Raw genomic sequence first — 15,501 nt, 5'->3', positions numbered from 1 at the left:
TGTAAGTTGCCTTGGATAAAGGAGTCAAGCAAATAAGTAAAAATGAATAATAATAATAACAACAACTAACAACAATATCAATAATATTACAATTGCATTGTTTTTCATGCAGTTGCAGTCTTACGTGGCATTGTAGGTGCAGTGGATGGAACACTCATCCATATTCATACTCCCAGCCTCTTGAACCCTTCCATATCTTTTGAAAAGCATTTTTTGGTGCTAAATGTCCAGGCAATCTTCAGGCGACCCTCAGGGACATCTTGCAGACATTATGGCCAAGCAGCTTGGGAGCACACATGATGGTTGTATCTGGTCTAATGCTGGAGTGGGTGAGATGGCAAGGGAAAGTGCATTTGTTGGTAGCTGGTTACTGGGAGACAGTGGATGTCCTCTTCACGAATACCTGCTAACTCCAGTGCTGAATCCCCAAATCGTGGTGTGACAGTATAATATATATTTGACCATTGAAATATGTGGAATAAAATTTCCTGTTATTAACAATCTGCTTTTCTGATGAGACACAGGGGAGGAACCCAACAAAGAACTACTTTAAACTCATTTGTTAAATATCAAATAATGAAAGGCTTCAAGAAACACTTGCAAAACTAATTTTTTAATTATGTTGTTTCTTATCTCATTCATTATTCTCTAAAATAAATTGTTTTTGGGAAATGTACCCCTGGATAAGAATACAAATAACAAACTGGTTAAAAAATGCAGATGATACAAAACTAAGTGGAATGGCACATAATCTAGAATCAGCTTAATCATTACAGTAACATAGATACAGGCTTTGTCACATTTGTGACAGGTGAAGTTCTATGTTTGTCTAAGGTATTACACAAAAGAAGTAAAAATGTTAGCTTTGAGTACACGAGGAATTGCCTGAAACTTGAAACTACACCTTATGAGAAGGACATTGGAGTCATAGTGGACTTGTCACTTTTTATGTTAAGAAAATATTTAAATGTTGTTATTAGGAAAGCTAACAGTACTGTAAGCTGTATATCTTGATGTGTAGAGTACACATTTTAAAGAGGTTTTGCTTATGTTATACTCTATTACTCACTGGTTAGGTATCATCTGGAGTTTTGCGTGTAGTTTTGGTCTCCTGGCTCCAAAAAGACATAACAGCTTTAGAAAAAATTGAGAGAAGACCGAATAGGCTAATTCCAGGACTGCAAGATACGATTTATTAGCTGCATGTTGTCTTCGGGGCAAAAAACAACCCAAACACTCCCTAGCAGTTTTACTATATTTGTAGACTTGAGGAGGCGTCAGCTAACACGTAAGAATTACCCAGTACAGAGGACATAGACATACCTGTTCTTGCTGCCCCACTGGCGATACCATGTCTTAACCGTATCCCTGGCATATGAGTCCTATTAATCTTTGTCTCAAGGAAATACCTCCAGATAGAGCATGTTTTTAGTGAAACCTTCAAGCCTTGCCCTCTGTTGCTGAGGTGTTTCACTTGCATGCTGTTGAACCGCATCATTTCCGTATTTTCGACATTGTATCTCTTCATCTGTGTCTTTAGCACAATGTCATGTTGTGTGGTGGTGTTTGGTGCACATGGGTCTTTCATTGTGGAAAGTGAGGTGCATGCATACACTGTCTAGTGACTGTGGTTGAGTGTGAGCAGAGTGGACTGTTCTATACACACACAGGTCTTTCGTTTATACAGTATATGTCTAATGAGGAAAAACTGAAGGACCTGAACCTTACCAGTTTAAGCAAACTGATGCTATGAGGTAACATAATTGAAGTTTTTAAAATTATGATAGGAATTAGTACAATTGATCCTGACTATTACTTTAGAATTAGTTCTTTACCAAGAACATATGGATACAGATGGAAACACGATAAGGGTAAATTTCTCACAAATGCTGGAAACTTTTTCTTCACACAGAGAACCTATAGGCACATGGAATAAATTACTATGTATCATGGAATAGAACAGGACTTTAAATCGACCTTTAAAACTCAACTTGATTTTGTTTTGGAGAAATTAGGATTTATTTGTATCATAAGCACAGTTTAGCCAGTGAAAACCTAATTCCCATACACTAAACTTGTTCTGGCAACAAGGAAATATGCTATCACACATTGCTGCATTCTTCAGAGAATGGTTACATGATGTCACCATTTTTCCTTGATGGACACTGTCTCCATACTTGTTTCCTATTACAAATTTAGGGATGTTATGTAAAGATAACTATCGTCTACTCTACATCCCTCTGCCAAACTGACAGAACTGTTTCAAAGTGCTTGGCAAGACATTTCACCTTTCTGTTTCACATGTAGTGCTATTCTGCATCAAACAAATAACTCCTTCATTTAACAAATTAAAAATTTCACATGTATATAATTATTTGTTAGTAATAAATGTTTTCTTTTAAATCCTTTAGAGCTTAAGACTGACTTGAATTTGCTGCTTGAATGCCTTAAGTGTCAAATGGATTCACCTTCTGCACAGAAACAGGCTCTGGTTACCATATATGCAGTCTGTCAACAAAATGGTTTGATTTTCTATGTATTTTTGATTTTTAAAATGCAAAACATTGATCATATAAATTGATTCAGTTTAACATGGCAGTTTTAATGATGATAAACTCAAGGAGCTTAGTGGAAAAAATAGCCCCATCTACTTTTTCCTGAGCACAGTAGGCTTTATTAAGACCAACTGCTTTATTGTTTTTATAGTAGTACAATGTTGACCCCCGTGTGGTGATTGTAAACACACCTGGGAGCCTCTACCTCCTCCCTAAATCAAGTTTCATTCGGTATTCCTATGCTATTGTAAGTAGCTCCATTATGACTCTCATCTAAGGTAATGGGTGTTTCTCAATCTGATAAATGTGACCAGTTATCTTAATGTAATGAGTTGTATTTAGTGATTAATGCTTCAGGTAATATCAGGGAAAAATTTCAGTACCTTCAATAACTGCCTTCACTTAGGACTTTTGGGCAGAAACTGAAGTTAAGTATCCCTCTCTTATGATATACTGGAAAAATATGCATAATAGTTACTTAGTTTTTCCCCATCAATGGGTGGATTTAGAAGAATATTAGTAGAATATATACTCATCAACAAAACATTATATCCCATTCAGCTAACAAGCTGACATTTGGCAGGATGGTACATCTAAGGCACTAAATATTCACTAATATCAATATTTTGGTTTAAAAAAAAAACACAATTCAAAAATGAAATACCCCAAATTCTCAAATTCTTTGAAAAAGAATATTAGTGGACAAATGTTTTTATTTGTTGATATATGTTGATAATAATGCTGTAGCGAGTGGGACATTCTAGTGCAATGCATCCCTCAATTCATCCCACTATGTTTCTCATCCTTTATGGCCTTGGAAACCAATTTTAAATTCCTTCATGACCCATCGACAGCATTTGAAGAGTGGTAGAGAGAATCAAGTGCAAATAGTGGTGAAATTAATAATTAGAAACAGGAAAAAATATCACTTCTGCGGACCGGGGGTGTGTGACATGTCGCAATAAATCTGAGATAAACTGAACGCACGACATTTTTTATAAGTGCATAGCTTTGTATTTTTGGAAAAGCCACGGAGTTGTCCAACTGCACATTGTCATTAAGTTCTCAATACTAATGAATGAAGGTAAAAAAAGAGAAGATAAAAAAGAAAAGAAAAAAAACTGCAAAAATAACCAATGGAGCTAAGCCACAACTGAACAAAATCAAGGATGATTTTTTCTACAACTGGTAGAAAATGCTGTTTTTCAGAATGTGATAAGAACTTGACAGTGCTTTTGGGTAAGTGAAAAAAATTAGAAACTTTTGGGGTTTTTTTTCTTAGTAGACGTTTATTCCAACCCACTGTATACGGAGGCCATACTAATTTTAGGCTTTGATGCTAATGAAGAGTCAAGATTTGTACCAGTTTTTAGCTTTGAATGAATCAACATTAAGTATGCTTTATAACATTACTGAATACAACAATTGGTAATGTCCTTTATTATGGAGTTCTGCTGCAGTCCGTTCACATCAACACCATCAGAATGCATTTAGCTTTTTCAACATTAAGCAGCTCAAATGAACTAATATGGTGTACAGTATTAGTACTTGTTCTGATATATCCAATAAACTAACGGCACAATAACTAAGGCCTATTTACTTAGAAAATTTCACGGGCAAAGCATACATATACATACTCCATCCCTTTTCCAAAAAAGTTGAGACTCTATGTAAATTTTGAATAAAAACAGAATACAATGATTTGCATATGATTATTACGATGTTACTGACCTGTTGCCAATTAACCTAACTAGTTGCAAAATGTTCCACCAAGTGTTTTTTTTAGCATTGCTTAATTTTTCCAGTCTTTTGTTGCCCCTGTCCCAACTTTTTTGAAATGTTGCTGGCATCAAATTCAAAATGAGAAAATGTGTTTCATAAAACAATACAATTCCTCAGTATCAACATTTAATATGTTGTGTTTATTCTGTTCTCAAGTAAATATGGGTTTAAATAATTTGTAAATCATCACATTCTGTTTTATTTGCATCTCAAGTTCTTTGGAAATGGGGTTATATATACATTAGCCCTGGGAAAGGTAACACATTAATTGTTATGATTAATGTGGCCTGTTGAATGCGTTAAAAAATGTTGTTGCATTCCAGGGCTGGCAACAAGGCGAATGCCTCAGGCAGTGCCTTTGTCAGGGCAGCATTTTCATGTATTTCTTTTTAACATTACTAAACAATAAGAAAATTTACTACCTTTAATAATTTTATGAATTAATATTTTCATTTAAAGGTTTTCATTTCATTTCATTAAAAGGTTTTTGTTTAAAGGTTTAATATTTTGTATTATGTGGTTCACAACAATATGCCACATGTCAATATGTAGCACTGGTTTTCATTTGCTTGATTTATATATACTGACATAGGTGCACGTTGAAAGGGGGTGGGGAGGGGACAAAAGTTGCAAAGGTAAATTTTTTTGCTTTGTTTTTTGTTTTCATTTCTAGTTTTTGTAACAAAATCGAATCAATGTCATATCACATGAATGCTAAATAAGTTATGTTTGAATGGCAGTAAAAACAAAATAGGTGTCTAGTATCTCTGTATTTAACTCTCCGGTTTGCCAGCCACCTTACAATGCTGACTGCCTTAATATAATGACAAAATTGTGTGAAACAGAAGTGTAATGATTATGCCTACCCACGATTCAAGTTTGCAGTATCTTTGCTAAATTTATGCAAAGAACGCAATATAACCATCCAAGTAATGCATGGTGTCAGTTCTTAAGTGACATAGCAGCTACGGATATATTTTTTAGTGTGTCAGGAGCAAAGCTGTAGGTAGAGCAGTATTTTCCAACCTTTTTTCTGTGATGACACACTTTTTGTAGCCCATACGATTCTACCAACCAAAGAAGGAGAACCATTAAAGCAGCTCAGAGATTGCTTAGTGAGCACTTTGGTTGTACTCCTACCTGCTTTGTCCCTTTGCCATCTTATACAAGTGGTCCTCTTACTGCCCCAATCCACTGACCCAAGGTCAGAGGCAACTCGTATGCCCAATGGCCCTTGGCTCTGGAAGAGTTGCTGGCAAACATGCACCCAGGTTGATGGACCCCCAACAAGCCTCAGGCTTTTAGGCTTCCTGTGTAAAATCAAACTTAGAAGTTTTGTATAAATTCACCATTTCAGACCTATTCTAAAACAACCTTTGTTGTACTGTTTTCAGTGTGTCTAATGTGAGTGATTAGACTTTATTATTGAAAATTAACTGGACCTACAGTGCTACTGGTGGACTGTGTTACATTTGCTAATGCACCTTTAAAATATATGACATGTGCTTTCACTAGATTTGTCACATTTAGGGGGTTATTCAAATGAGCATTAGTTTGAATTCAAAAACCAAACATAATGACGTACTGTATTTCATTTTCACCATCCTGCTAACTGGCATAATGTCAGTGCTTTGTGCTTTGAAATACTAAATACATTTTATTTTGGTATTAGTAAATTAAGCAGCTCATTTTATCATTGTTGTAGAGAAGCCACTTTATTTGAATCTCCCCTTGATTTTTACTTGCCCTGCTGGTGCGCAGTTTCTTTATGTGAATCGTCCCTTGATTTTTACTTAAACTGTTGGCGTGCAGTTTCCTCCCACATCACATAATGATTTATGCGTAATTGTGGTTGCGTGCATGATATCCCTGCAACCCTGAACCATATAAACCAGTTAGAAAATCGATGGTTGACCATCTTTATACATGTTAAATGCAATCACAAAATGAATGTGTAGTCTCTGCTCCTTTATTGGGACTGTATAGGATACTGTAGTACAATGTGATTAATTTCACCATCATTTCATCTCCTCTTACATATTTGTGACACTACAAGCTAAACGATTACAACTTGCTTCTGATTGATCAAATTTTTTTGTTCTTAATTCATGCAGTAGTCTATTTTTGAACTAACTCCATAATGGGATAAAAGTGGCAATATCAAAAGCCTATGTTTGTGTGTTTTGTGTGTGTGTTTACAGTATACAGTCTATGCTTCTTCATTGTTGCAGACTAACTACCAGGTTAGATACCATTTGGTTTCAAAATATATTGTATTGTACCCTTCACCTACACTTGCTGTAACTATTGTGGACCACCAGGGGCACACCACCACCCAAACCTGACACAGATAGGCGTGGGACACAAGTTCAAGCACACACATTTTTATTTTTTTCCCTCGTGGGAAACACCTTCCCACATTACTCTTCTTCTTTCTCTTCTCTCTTTCCTTTCTTCCACTCCTCTTGGCAAGCATTGTCTTCTCCCACCCAACTCTGCCTCCTGGAGTAGTGGCTGCTGGCTCCTTTGATAAGGCACCCAGAAGTGCTTCAGGTGCTCATTGTTCCACTTCCAGCATCATTTCCTGGTTTGGCAGAAGAGTTGCCCATAAAAGCTCAGCAGCTGCTGGTGCACCCCCTAGTGGCGCCCACGGATCCCAATAGGGCTGTATCCAACTACAACTCCCATGGAGCACTGTGGGAGTCTGAGGCACTGCTGCAACCCAGGGGACTGCCACATATCGCTCCAGGGGAGGTAATGCTCCTTCCCCCAGTCCTTCCAGTGTTGAGGCATTCCAGCCATCCTCCACACTATACAGGTTTTTTGAGGGACTGCCTCTCTTTAGAAGAATATATTCAATCTATTGCTGATGACTTATGTTTATCCATATGTGCTGGGAATAAATGGTATTTGATTCACTGTACGTATTGTCTTGAGTTTATTTGATGGCAGTGGTTTGTATCCTATAGTTTGTTCCTTTGTCAAGGACAATGCATCAGATGCATCAGTTACGTCAGTCCTCACTGCCTTAGTACGATACTTCTCAGAGCAGTCTGGTGTCTCTATACCTGTCACTAACATGATTTTGATACTTATTCTTTTTGGTTTTGGTAGCGGCTGCCCTAGCTAGATTAAATTCTTATAAGGTACAGTATGGTGTCTGGACCAGAAAGTCTCATCAGCATTTATGTAATCATGGACCACTTTCTTTATTGTTTCTGGCAGAAGTATGATTATTTGCTTCAAAGTGGTCACAGTGATGGTGTCTGAAAATCTAAGATGCCTCCACAGATTGCCATTTAGCCTGTTCATTCTGTGGTACTGCAACTAGTCCAGGTTGTGACTTTGAGATGAAGTGCTTGCAGTCATTAAGACAGCTGCAGTGTTGATGGAGTTAGCATCTGGTCATGGAACCACTGTAATAAACTACACCAGAAGATATGGGCAACAAGCAAGTCTTTCACCACAGCTCATGAACTGTCTGTCATTTGAAATTTTACTCCCTGGTATATTTCAGTTGTATGCAACTTAAAAACTATGTTGGTTCCAGAGATTATCGACATGTTGCCCATTGGTCAGACATGCAAATAATATTTTTTTTGTACAATAATACTGTCACTACTGCATATGCAGCAGTATATGTGTAACTCAAGTCTATCCCAATTTAGTTACTATTTAAATCTCTGTACAAAAATCTATTACGGTCTTATATGTTATGAAAAGTTTATTTGTTAAAATACAAATCCAGTTTTTTCACGTTTTGTTTGTATTTATATATAAAATTGAAAAACATTATAAAAATGATTTTACAAGCATTATTTACTTTCTTATTAATTATCTTTTTAAAATTTCAATTATTGTGTATAGGTCAAAAAAATTCATTTAAAACACAGTTTCATTTGTGTTCCAGGTGACATCAGTAACTACTTTCGTGAAATTGGTGGACTGCTCTTTGTATGTAACCTTGCCCTGTCTAGTAAACATTTTGGTGTGAAAGAGGCTTCTTTCTTTCTGTTAGGAGCTTTAGCTGAAAGCAACGGTATGTATTATTTTCCTTTTTTAATCTGCTGGCTTTAAACTATTTGGATAAATTGACAAAGTTTACAATTCAGTATAATTCAATAAACTTAAAAAAATTAAAAATTTTCTGTTGCAGCAATACATAGCAGCATATGCAGAAATGTAACAATGCAATGCAATACAATATCAAGAGTAGTGCTCCCCAGAAAATTTTCCAGGGAACAGCCTGTTAAATAATTTTTTAATATTTTTTTTTTATTGAATGAAAAATTTTATTCAAAACCAGTTGATACTGTGTGAAAAAGTAACTGCCCACTTACATTTTAATTGGTTTGATTTAGCTAGGAGCTGCTTACTTTTCACACAGTACCAGCAACAAAACAGTGCAAAGATTACAGATCTACAGAAGAGTGCATGATGATAATGCAGACTGAAAAATACTTTTAAAACCAATTTCAGTAGTTTCTCTGATGATAACTTGTTCTGAGGCCATTGAACCCATCTAAACACTGACTTGGTGGCCTGATCATCATGTTATAATCTTGAGAACAATTGGTACACAGTAACAAAACAACTAAAAATAATTTTGAAACTAATCTTCTATAAGCACACCTGAAATGTTTTTGGAAGCTGATGTCTCCATTTGCCAATTGCAATACAAAAAAATCCAGATATTTTAAACAATATATGATATGTTGTTTATCATCATATTCAAGGTTTTATCTTTTTAGTTCATAGTTTCTCACTGACTTCCTCAAGCTATTCTGCACTGAACAATGGATGGGAAATATTGATTTACTGTTGTAGTTTATTTTCTATGCTTTATCACAAGCACCTCTTGTCAAAAAACAGTTGTAACAGTGATACTTAGTGATTTAAAATGGGAAATAACATGCCCAAAGATGGATAAATAAATCATAAAAATAGCATTCATTATTGTAATAGTTCATTTTTGACAATATGTGAAAATATATAATTATCAATTAAGAGAAAGGTAAGAATTAGTTCTGGACAGAATATCAGTCCATTTACTGTTGATATTCTTACACATGTTCATTTACAAAGGCCAGTTTAATGTTTTAGGTTAATCTAGTGCCATATCGGTGAATTGTGAACCAAAACTGTAGCTGCTTTTGGAAATTCACATAAAAACTAGGCACACTCAGCACATAAGTCATCCAAGCCAGGAGTCAAAACAAGCATTTAAAATAAATTATCAAAGGGTAGTTCACCAACTTATCATATCATGATATATTGATCTTGTCAATGCAGTTATGTATTGGGAGTAATTGCTGACTTTACATCTAGACAAATAAAGCTATCAATAGTAATTAGTAACTCTGTAAAATTAAAAGGTAGGTAAGTGCTTAAAGATAAATTCAATAAGATAGATCATTTATGGATTTTTTTTTAAATTTTGCCATGCAAACATGAAAACTTCTGTGATATGATAAAACTGAAAACAACTTTACTGTACGGAGCACCTAGAATCATCTTTTTTGTTACATTTCAGTTTTGGTCGCATTTTCTGTGTTGCAAAATTGAAGCCAGAAAAAGTATTGGTTGCAAATAAGATTTTATGAAATACATCATTCATCAAATACTAACATGGTCACTGGTCTAAACAGTGACAATTTTGTTAACCTATTTACCTTTTTTCTTCTACTGTAACTTTTATATTATTGTTAATTACAAAGATTCATTTTTCGACTACTCTTGTATGTTTTCTTTAAAAAGTATTCCACTTGCATTTTTGTAAACTGTTTATTAAACCGTTTTTAATGATGAATTCATTACATATTTGCAAACATCAAATAGATTTCTGACGGCATTAAGCTAATGACAAATTTTGGTGCCTCTTCACTGATCCTCAGGTTAATATTTTGAAATTCAGTGTAAGAAAACTAAATCAGAGTTAGGTATTAAATTGGCCACAATTTATAATACATTCCTGTTGACTGAAGTGACTGAGAAATAAGGTATGATTCACACAGTTATTGCCTATTATGTAATGTATACTATATGATGCTCCTTGCCTTTAGAAATATCTAGCTTATGTTTGTATCAGAGAGAATTGTTCATATAACACTTTTACATGACACTTTTAAATCCGCTTAATCAAATTCAGGATTGCACATGGCCAGAACCTGTCCCTGATGCAATGGGTAAAATGCAGGTTTATAAAATAGGTTTATTACATGTACTGGAATTAACTGATTTGGAAAATGAATAAATACTGTAGATGTTTCATTTAGCCATGCCTTTTATTATTTTCTGGCTATACTCCTTAGCAGGTTAGCAAGCATTTATCACACTTTAAGAAAAATACAAAGTTCAAAATATAATTATCTTTCTATAAGGAAGTAAAAAGGAATGTTGCTGACTTTTTCATTTCTGTTTGTTGTAGTGTTTTGTCAACAAGTGCTTTGCAAATCAGACTTGCTGAAGGAATTAGCACTGTCACTTTCACATGAGTCCCCTTTAAGCTTAAAAAGAGTAGCAGTATATCTATTGTTGGCACTTGTCACTAACAACAGTAAGTACTAAATTTCTGTTAAAAATACTGCTCATATTTTGTCAGTTTATTTGATTTTATTAGTAGTGCAAGTAGTTTTTTGTAATTTCAAATGTTTAACTTCTGTTTTTTATGTTTTCAGAAGATGGGCAGTTACTTGTTACAAAAACTGGCTGTATAGATATTCTTTTAAACTTGCTGCGGTATGAGATGCACTTTTGGCTGTATTACACAAATATTCAATATATTAATGTGTTAAAATGTTGATTCAGTGTTTAACATGATTAATTAATTTAATTTCTTATGTTTTAGAACCAGCTTCCCAATTTCACATCAAAGTAAAATATATGAAAATATTTCTTCATGTTACCAGTTTTGGATGTCTGTTTTCAGCACTCTTTGTGCCTGTGTCAATAACCCACAAAATGGTATACATGCATTTTTTTCCATAAATTTTATTTCATCTGGCTGTGATTCTTAATGTGCAAAGTTAGTGTTGTTTTACTGTATAAAGTTGTTCCTGTTTGCTGTTTTTCTCTTGGTTTTCTTTAATTTTTGATATGGCATTTTCAAATGTAACTTTGACAAATACATATTATGTGTGCACCTCCTTGTGCCACCAAAGTAAGCTAAAGTCCAAGTAATTCTATTTGTTATGCTGGAGCACTCAAGGAAGAAATTAAGCATGAACACAAAATATCAAACAAATAAGCAGAAAACAAACAATAGTTGCCTGCCTGGTCACAAAAAATATCAAAAACTTTGCTAAATCATAGAAATAATCTGAAGGTCACAGTTTTACATAATAATCTTAGTCTTGTTTGTTCTTATCTATATACTGTATGTACATAGTGACATGTCACAATTAAAAGATTTGTCAGAGACCATTATAAGAAATGTTGTTGGTTATTTGACTGAGATAATTATAAAAAAAAAAAATTAGAGACATTTTTAGATATCTACAAATAGCAATCTTTAAGAATAGGTTATCCCACAAAAATTGACCCCAAGCACTAATCAAATGCACTATAAGTGGAAAACTGGTGAGAATCCAAAAAAAAAATAGTTAGAAATCTCTGTACTTCCCAAAGTAAATATACTGTTTAGACACTGTAGTGTTAAGAGTCTTGTAAAAGTCAAAAAATTTAAGATAAGTATTGAAGACATATCGGACATGTGCTATATTATGCTGTTGAAGAACGATGATTACAAGTAAATCACTTCAGATATCCTGGTAAATTTCTACTCTATGATTGTGCTGTCAGATGTTGCTATAAATGTTGTTTTATAATGTATGGCATTCTATTTTGAAATTTCTAGTTGTATTTTGATAAGCATTACTTTATTACTTTAATTCTTATTTGAGTGTATTTTTGCAAATGTCATGATTTAAGTACTATTCGTTTCTTACAGTGTTAGATTTGAAATGTTGTTTGAAAATATCATGCATTTTTAGTGCAGAAACAGATATTATTTAAGTAATTATTACTACTCTTTTAAAGACACATAAAAGAAAATCTAGAAAAAAGTGTATACACAAGGAATTCATCCATTCATTGTTTGCATCCGTTCAAGTCATACACAAGAAGTAATAATTTCAAACAGATATATTGTAAACTGTACAATTTCAGGTAAATGAAAAACATTAACATCTGTACTTGTACATTTAGATTATTTAACTATTCTGTCAATTTATTAAATAAACATTGATGATTTATTAAATCTCACAGAAGAGAATCAGCGAATATGCACAAGTGTCTTTAAAGATATAAATTCTTGGCTACAGAAGCATAACTGCAAGGATATTATTCAGCCAGTTTGTTCATTTGTTGGTCTAACCGTTGCAAATAACTGTAAGTACCAACCCCACTGAAACAAAAAAAGTAATTGCATTTTTGTTTTTATAATTATTTATGCATTAAAGTCTTAAATCATTTTTGATGTATTTGCTTCATTGATATTGAGCACAGTTAAAGAAAAAATACACTTCCTAAAATTTGTTTTGTAATGTTTTTATTACATCAATACAAAGTAACAGAAGATATAAGAATAATTAACAATAAGAGTGAAGTAACCTAACCCATCCTATCCCTGCTTGAATCAAGAGGCAAATATTTTAGGATAACTCAGTTGCCAGAAAAGAGGAGGGTAAAGGTATCGTGAACAGACTGCTCCAGCAAAAGAGCATCAGTTAGCAGAAAAACAGAATCAGGGGGGCTACAGCAAACAAGAATTTAAACAATTGATCAGCAGTAGTCCACATTCTAAATGTATTACTGGAGGCAGCATTAATCTGTAATGCAGATAATTCAAGGTGGATTAAATTGTAAAAGGTGAACAGCCAGTTGTCCACAGTAACAAGCTAAGATGCCTTCCTTTGGGAGGCAAAAATTTAATTTCACTGCAAACTACCAAGACAGAATAATTTACATTGTGAGAGTTTAAGCAGAAGCATAAAGAGATCTAAAAGAAGGAAAATTTGAGATAACAGTAGAATATTTAAAGGAAGAAATGAAGATAACAGGACATATGTTGGTCTGAAAGGAAAATACATGAGGGCTGTACCAGAACATCTAAAGAAAAGTACCAAGTAAACCAAAGAGATATAATTAGCAAAGATAATCAGGAATGACGTCCATCAGTTGATACTCACCAAGAGTAAGATAAAGTCTATGCAGTTTCCTGGTGTGTTGATAGCTGGAATTTCCAGAGCTATGCCTAGCTTTGGAGTGTATAGTATCTCATGAGAGGGGAGAAGAAAGAGGGGCAAGGTCTCAGAACCAAAGAGAAATGAAGGAGAGAGACTTGTAGGATGCTTTACATAGTAAAAAATAGAGGGTAGAAACTTTTTTTTTTCTTGGGAGAGAAAGAACAATACGACAAGTATAGAGAGTGAGTAGGTATGGGGTTATTAGAGAAACCTCATGTGTTCTGAGAACTGATTTGGAGTTTTTGGTAAATAAAGTTGAACTAGGAAAAATGAAACAAGCCTGTAAAGAGTTCAATGGAGTGCATGTTAATGGAATTTGGGAGTGAAAGTCATCTCTCAGAAGTTATAAGGAGCTTTTAATCATTGTACAAGATGTTGATGGCATATGAGAGTTACCAAGGTAAGCTTTGAGAGTTTAGACTTTATGGTAGGCAAACAGAATTCCTACCATGAAGAGAAAGTGGGGAGTCTGAGGCAGATTCTATAGAGAGCCGCAGAGAATGGTGGGAAAAAAAACAGAGCCATGACCAAATAGAGGGATGAAAAGCCCAGTGGTAGAATTCTAGGCCAGTCTGTCTGTGACCAGAGTTGAATATTTAAGGTTTCATCTCTAGCTATTCCACAAAAACAGTGAAATCAGTAACCTGACTTTATCCCAATATTTGGTGGAAGGGGGAGAGTAGTATGTCATGTAAAACCAAGTACCATATTCATTTTTATAATCACAAGACAAGATGGAAAATAAGAGAAAGTTTAGATCCCTTGTTAATGGAGCTTATAACATCAGATGTAGAAGTATGGCCTCTTAAATATCTAATGCTATTAGATACAGAGATAACAAAGGGGAGGGAGGCCTGGGAGAAGTCTTAATCCGATGATTTTGAACTGAACAAAATTTTAAAAATCTTGAACAGTCCTAACATGAAGTGGATACTGGAGTCAAGAAAGATATCATCAGGACATAAAGGTATTATATGACTGGAATTTAAAACTATAATTGGGTAGAGAAACTGGAAATTATAGATGGTAAACTCAAGCAGTTTGAGGGGCAAATTGAAGAGTGGGTGGAGATTGCAGTCTTGCTTTGCTCCTCTGGTAGTGGAGAATGGACATAACATTTTTGATTCGGACAGGAGGACTGCAGAAGGGGAAGTGTAATGAACCTTAATTAAATTTACCCATACCAAAGTCCATTCTATCCATAATTTGTCATAAGAAAGACTTATTCATGCAGTTGAAAGCCTTCTCATCTGGGCTTGAAAGGAAAGGAACTGGATCAATGATATGCAGAAGTCTTTGCATGATATCAGAGACAAACCTTGAGAGTACGAAGGCAGACTGATCAGCAGATTATCGGATTAATTTTGCTAATGACTTTCAGAAAGCAATGGGGCAATAAATAAGTTAATACTTTTGTGTCTGAATTAATTAAAAGAGGACATGTAACTCTGTATATTGTAGAATTGTTACCTTACTTTAAAATTAAAGTAATAACTTTCATGTTATTTGTGGAATTTAGATTGTCAGAAAAGGTGGCTTCATTTATAACATGCTTTATTATTTCCAGACATAAAAAATAATTTTTGAATAGATAGCCAAAGTCTTGAAAATGTATCATTAACCTTAATAGAAAATGTGTTTTAAGTAGAATTGTGTTACATGTTTCAAAAGATGTGGCTTCATTGATAATATTGTTTAATAGTTCCAAGCATAAAAATGAATTTTCAAGTAGGTAGCCAAAGGTCAAAGTCTTCAAAATGTATTCTTAACCATAACAAAAAAAGTGTTTTTCTCATTGGAATTATTTTATATGTTTCTATAAACACTTGCTCAGGACAGTTGAGTATTATTAGAAATGAATCTTAGTCATTGTTAACAACATGTTAATGTACTCAAGGATTGTTGTGAGCAAAGGGGAG

General features: G+C 34.2%; 1 protein-coding gene across 1 annotated transcript in view; it reads left to right on the top strand.

Annotated features, from left to right (window-relative positions):
- Nucleotides 1–223: 223 nt before the first annotated feature.
- The window catches only part of terb1 (telomere repeat binding bouquet formation protein 1), a 40,245-nt gene continuing 24,967 nt past the window's right edge, over nt 224–15,501 (top strand). Inside the window, exons 1-7 of the mRNA XM_028809440.2 lie at nt 224–329; nt 2,412–2,522; nt 8,248–8,376; nt 10,765–10,893; nt 11,015–11,075; nt 11,191–11,300; nt 12,603–12,725. Of these exons, the coding sequence (XP_028665273.2) occupies nt 224–329; nt 2,412–2,522; nt 8,248–8,376; nt 10,765–10,893; nt 11,015–11,075; nt 11,191–11,300; nt 12,603–12,725 (769 nt within the window). The remainder of the gene's footprint in view (nt 330–2,411; nt 2,523–8,247; nt 8,377–10,764; nt 10,894–11,014; nt 11,076–11,190; nt 11,301–12,602; nt 12,726–15,501) is intronic.

Source organism: Erpetoichthys calabaricus, chromosome 9, assembly GCF_900747795.2.
Source record: "Erpetoichthys calabaricus chromosome 9, fErpCal1.3, whole genome shotgun sequence".
Taxonomy (NCBI): domain Eukaryota; kingdom Metazoa; phylum Chordata; class Cladistia; order Polypteriformes; family Polypteridae; genus Erpetoichthys; species Erpetoichthys calabaricus.
Note: the sequence above shows the minus strand (reverse complement) of the source record. Positions and strands in the feature narration are given on the sequence as shown.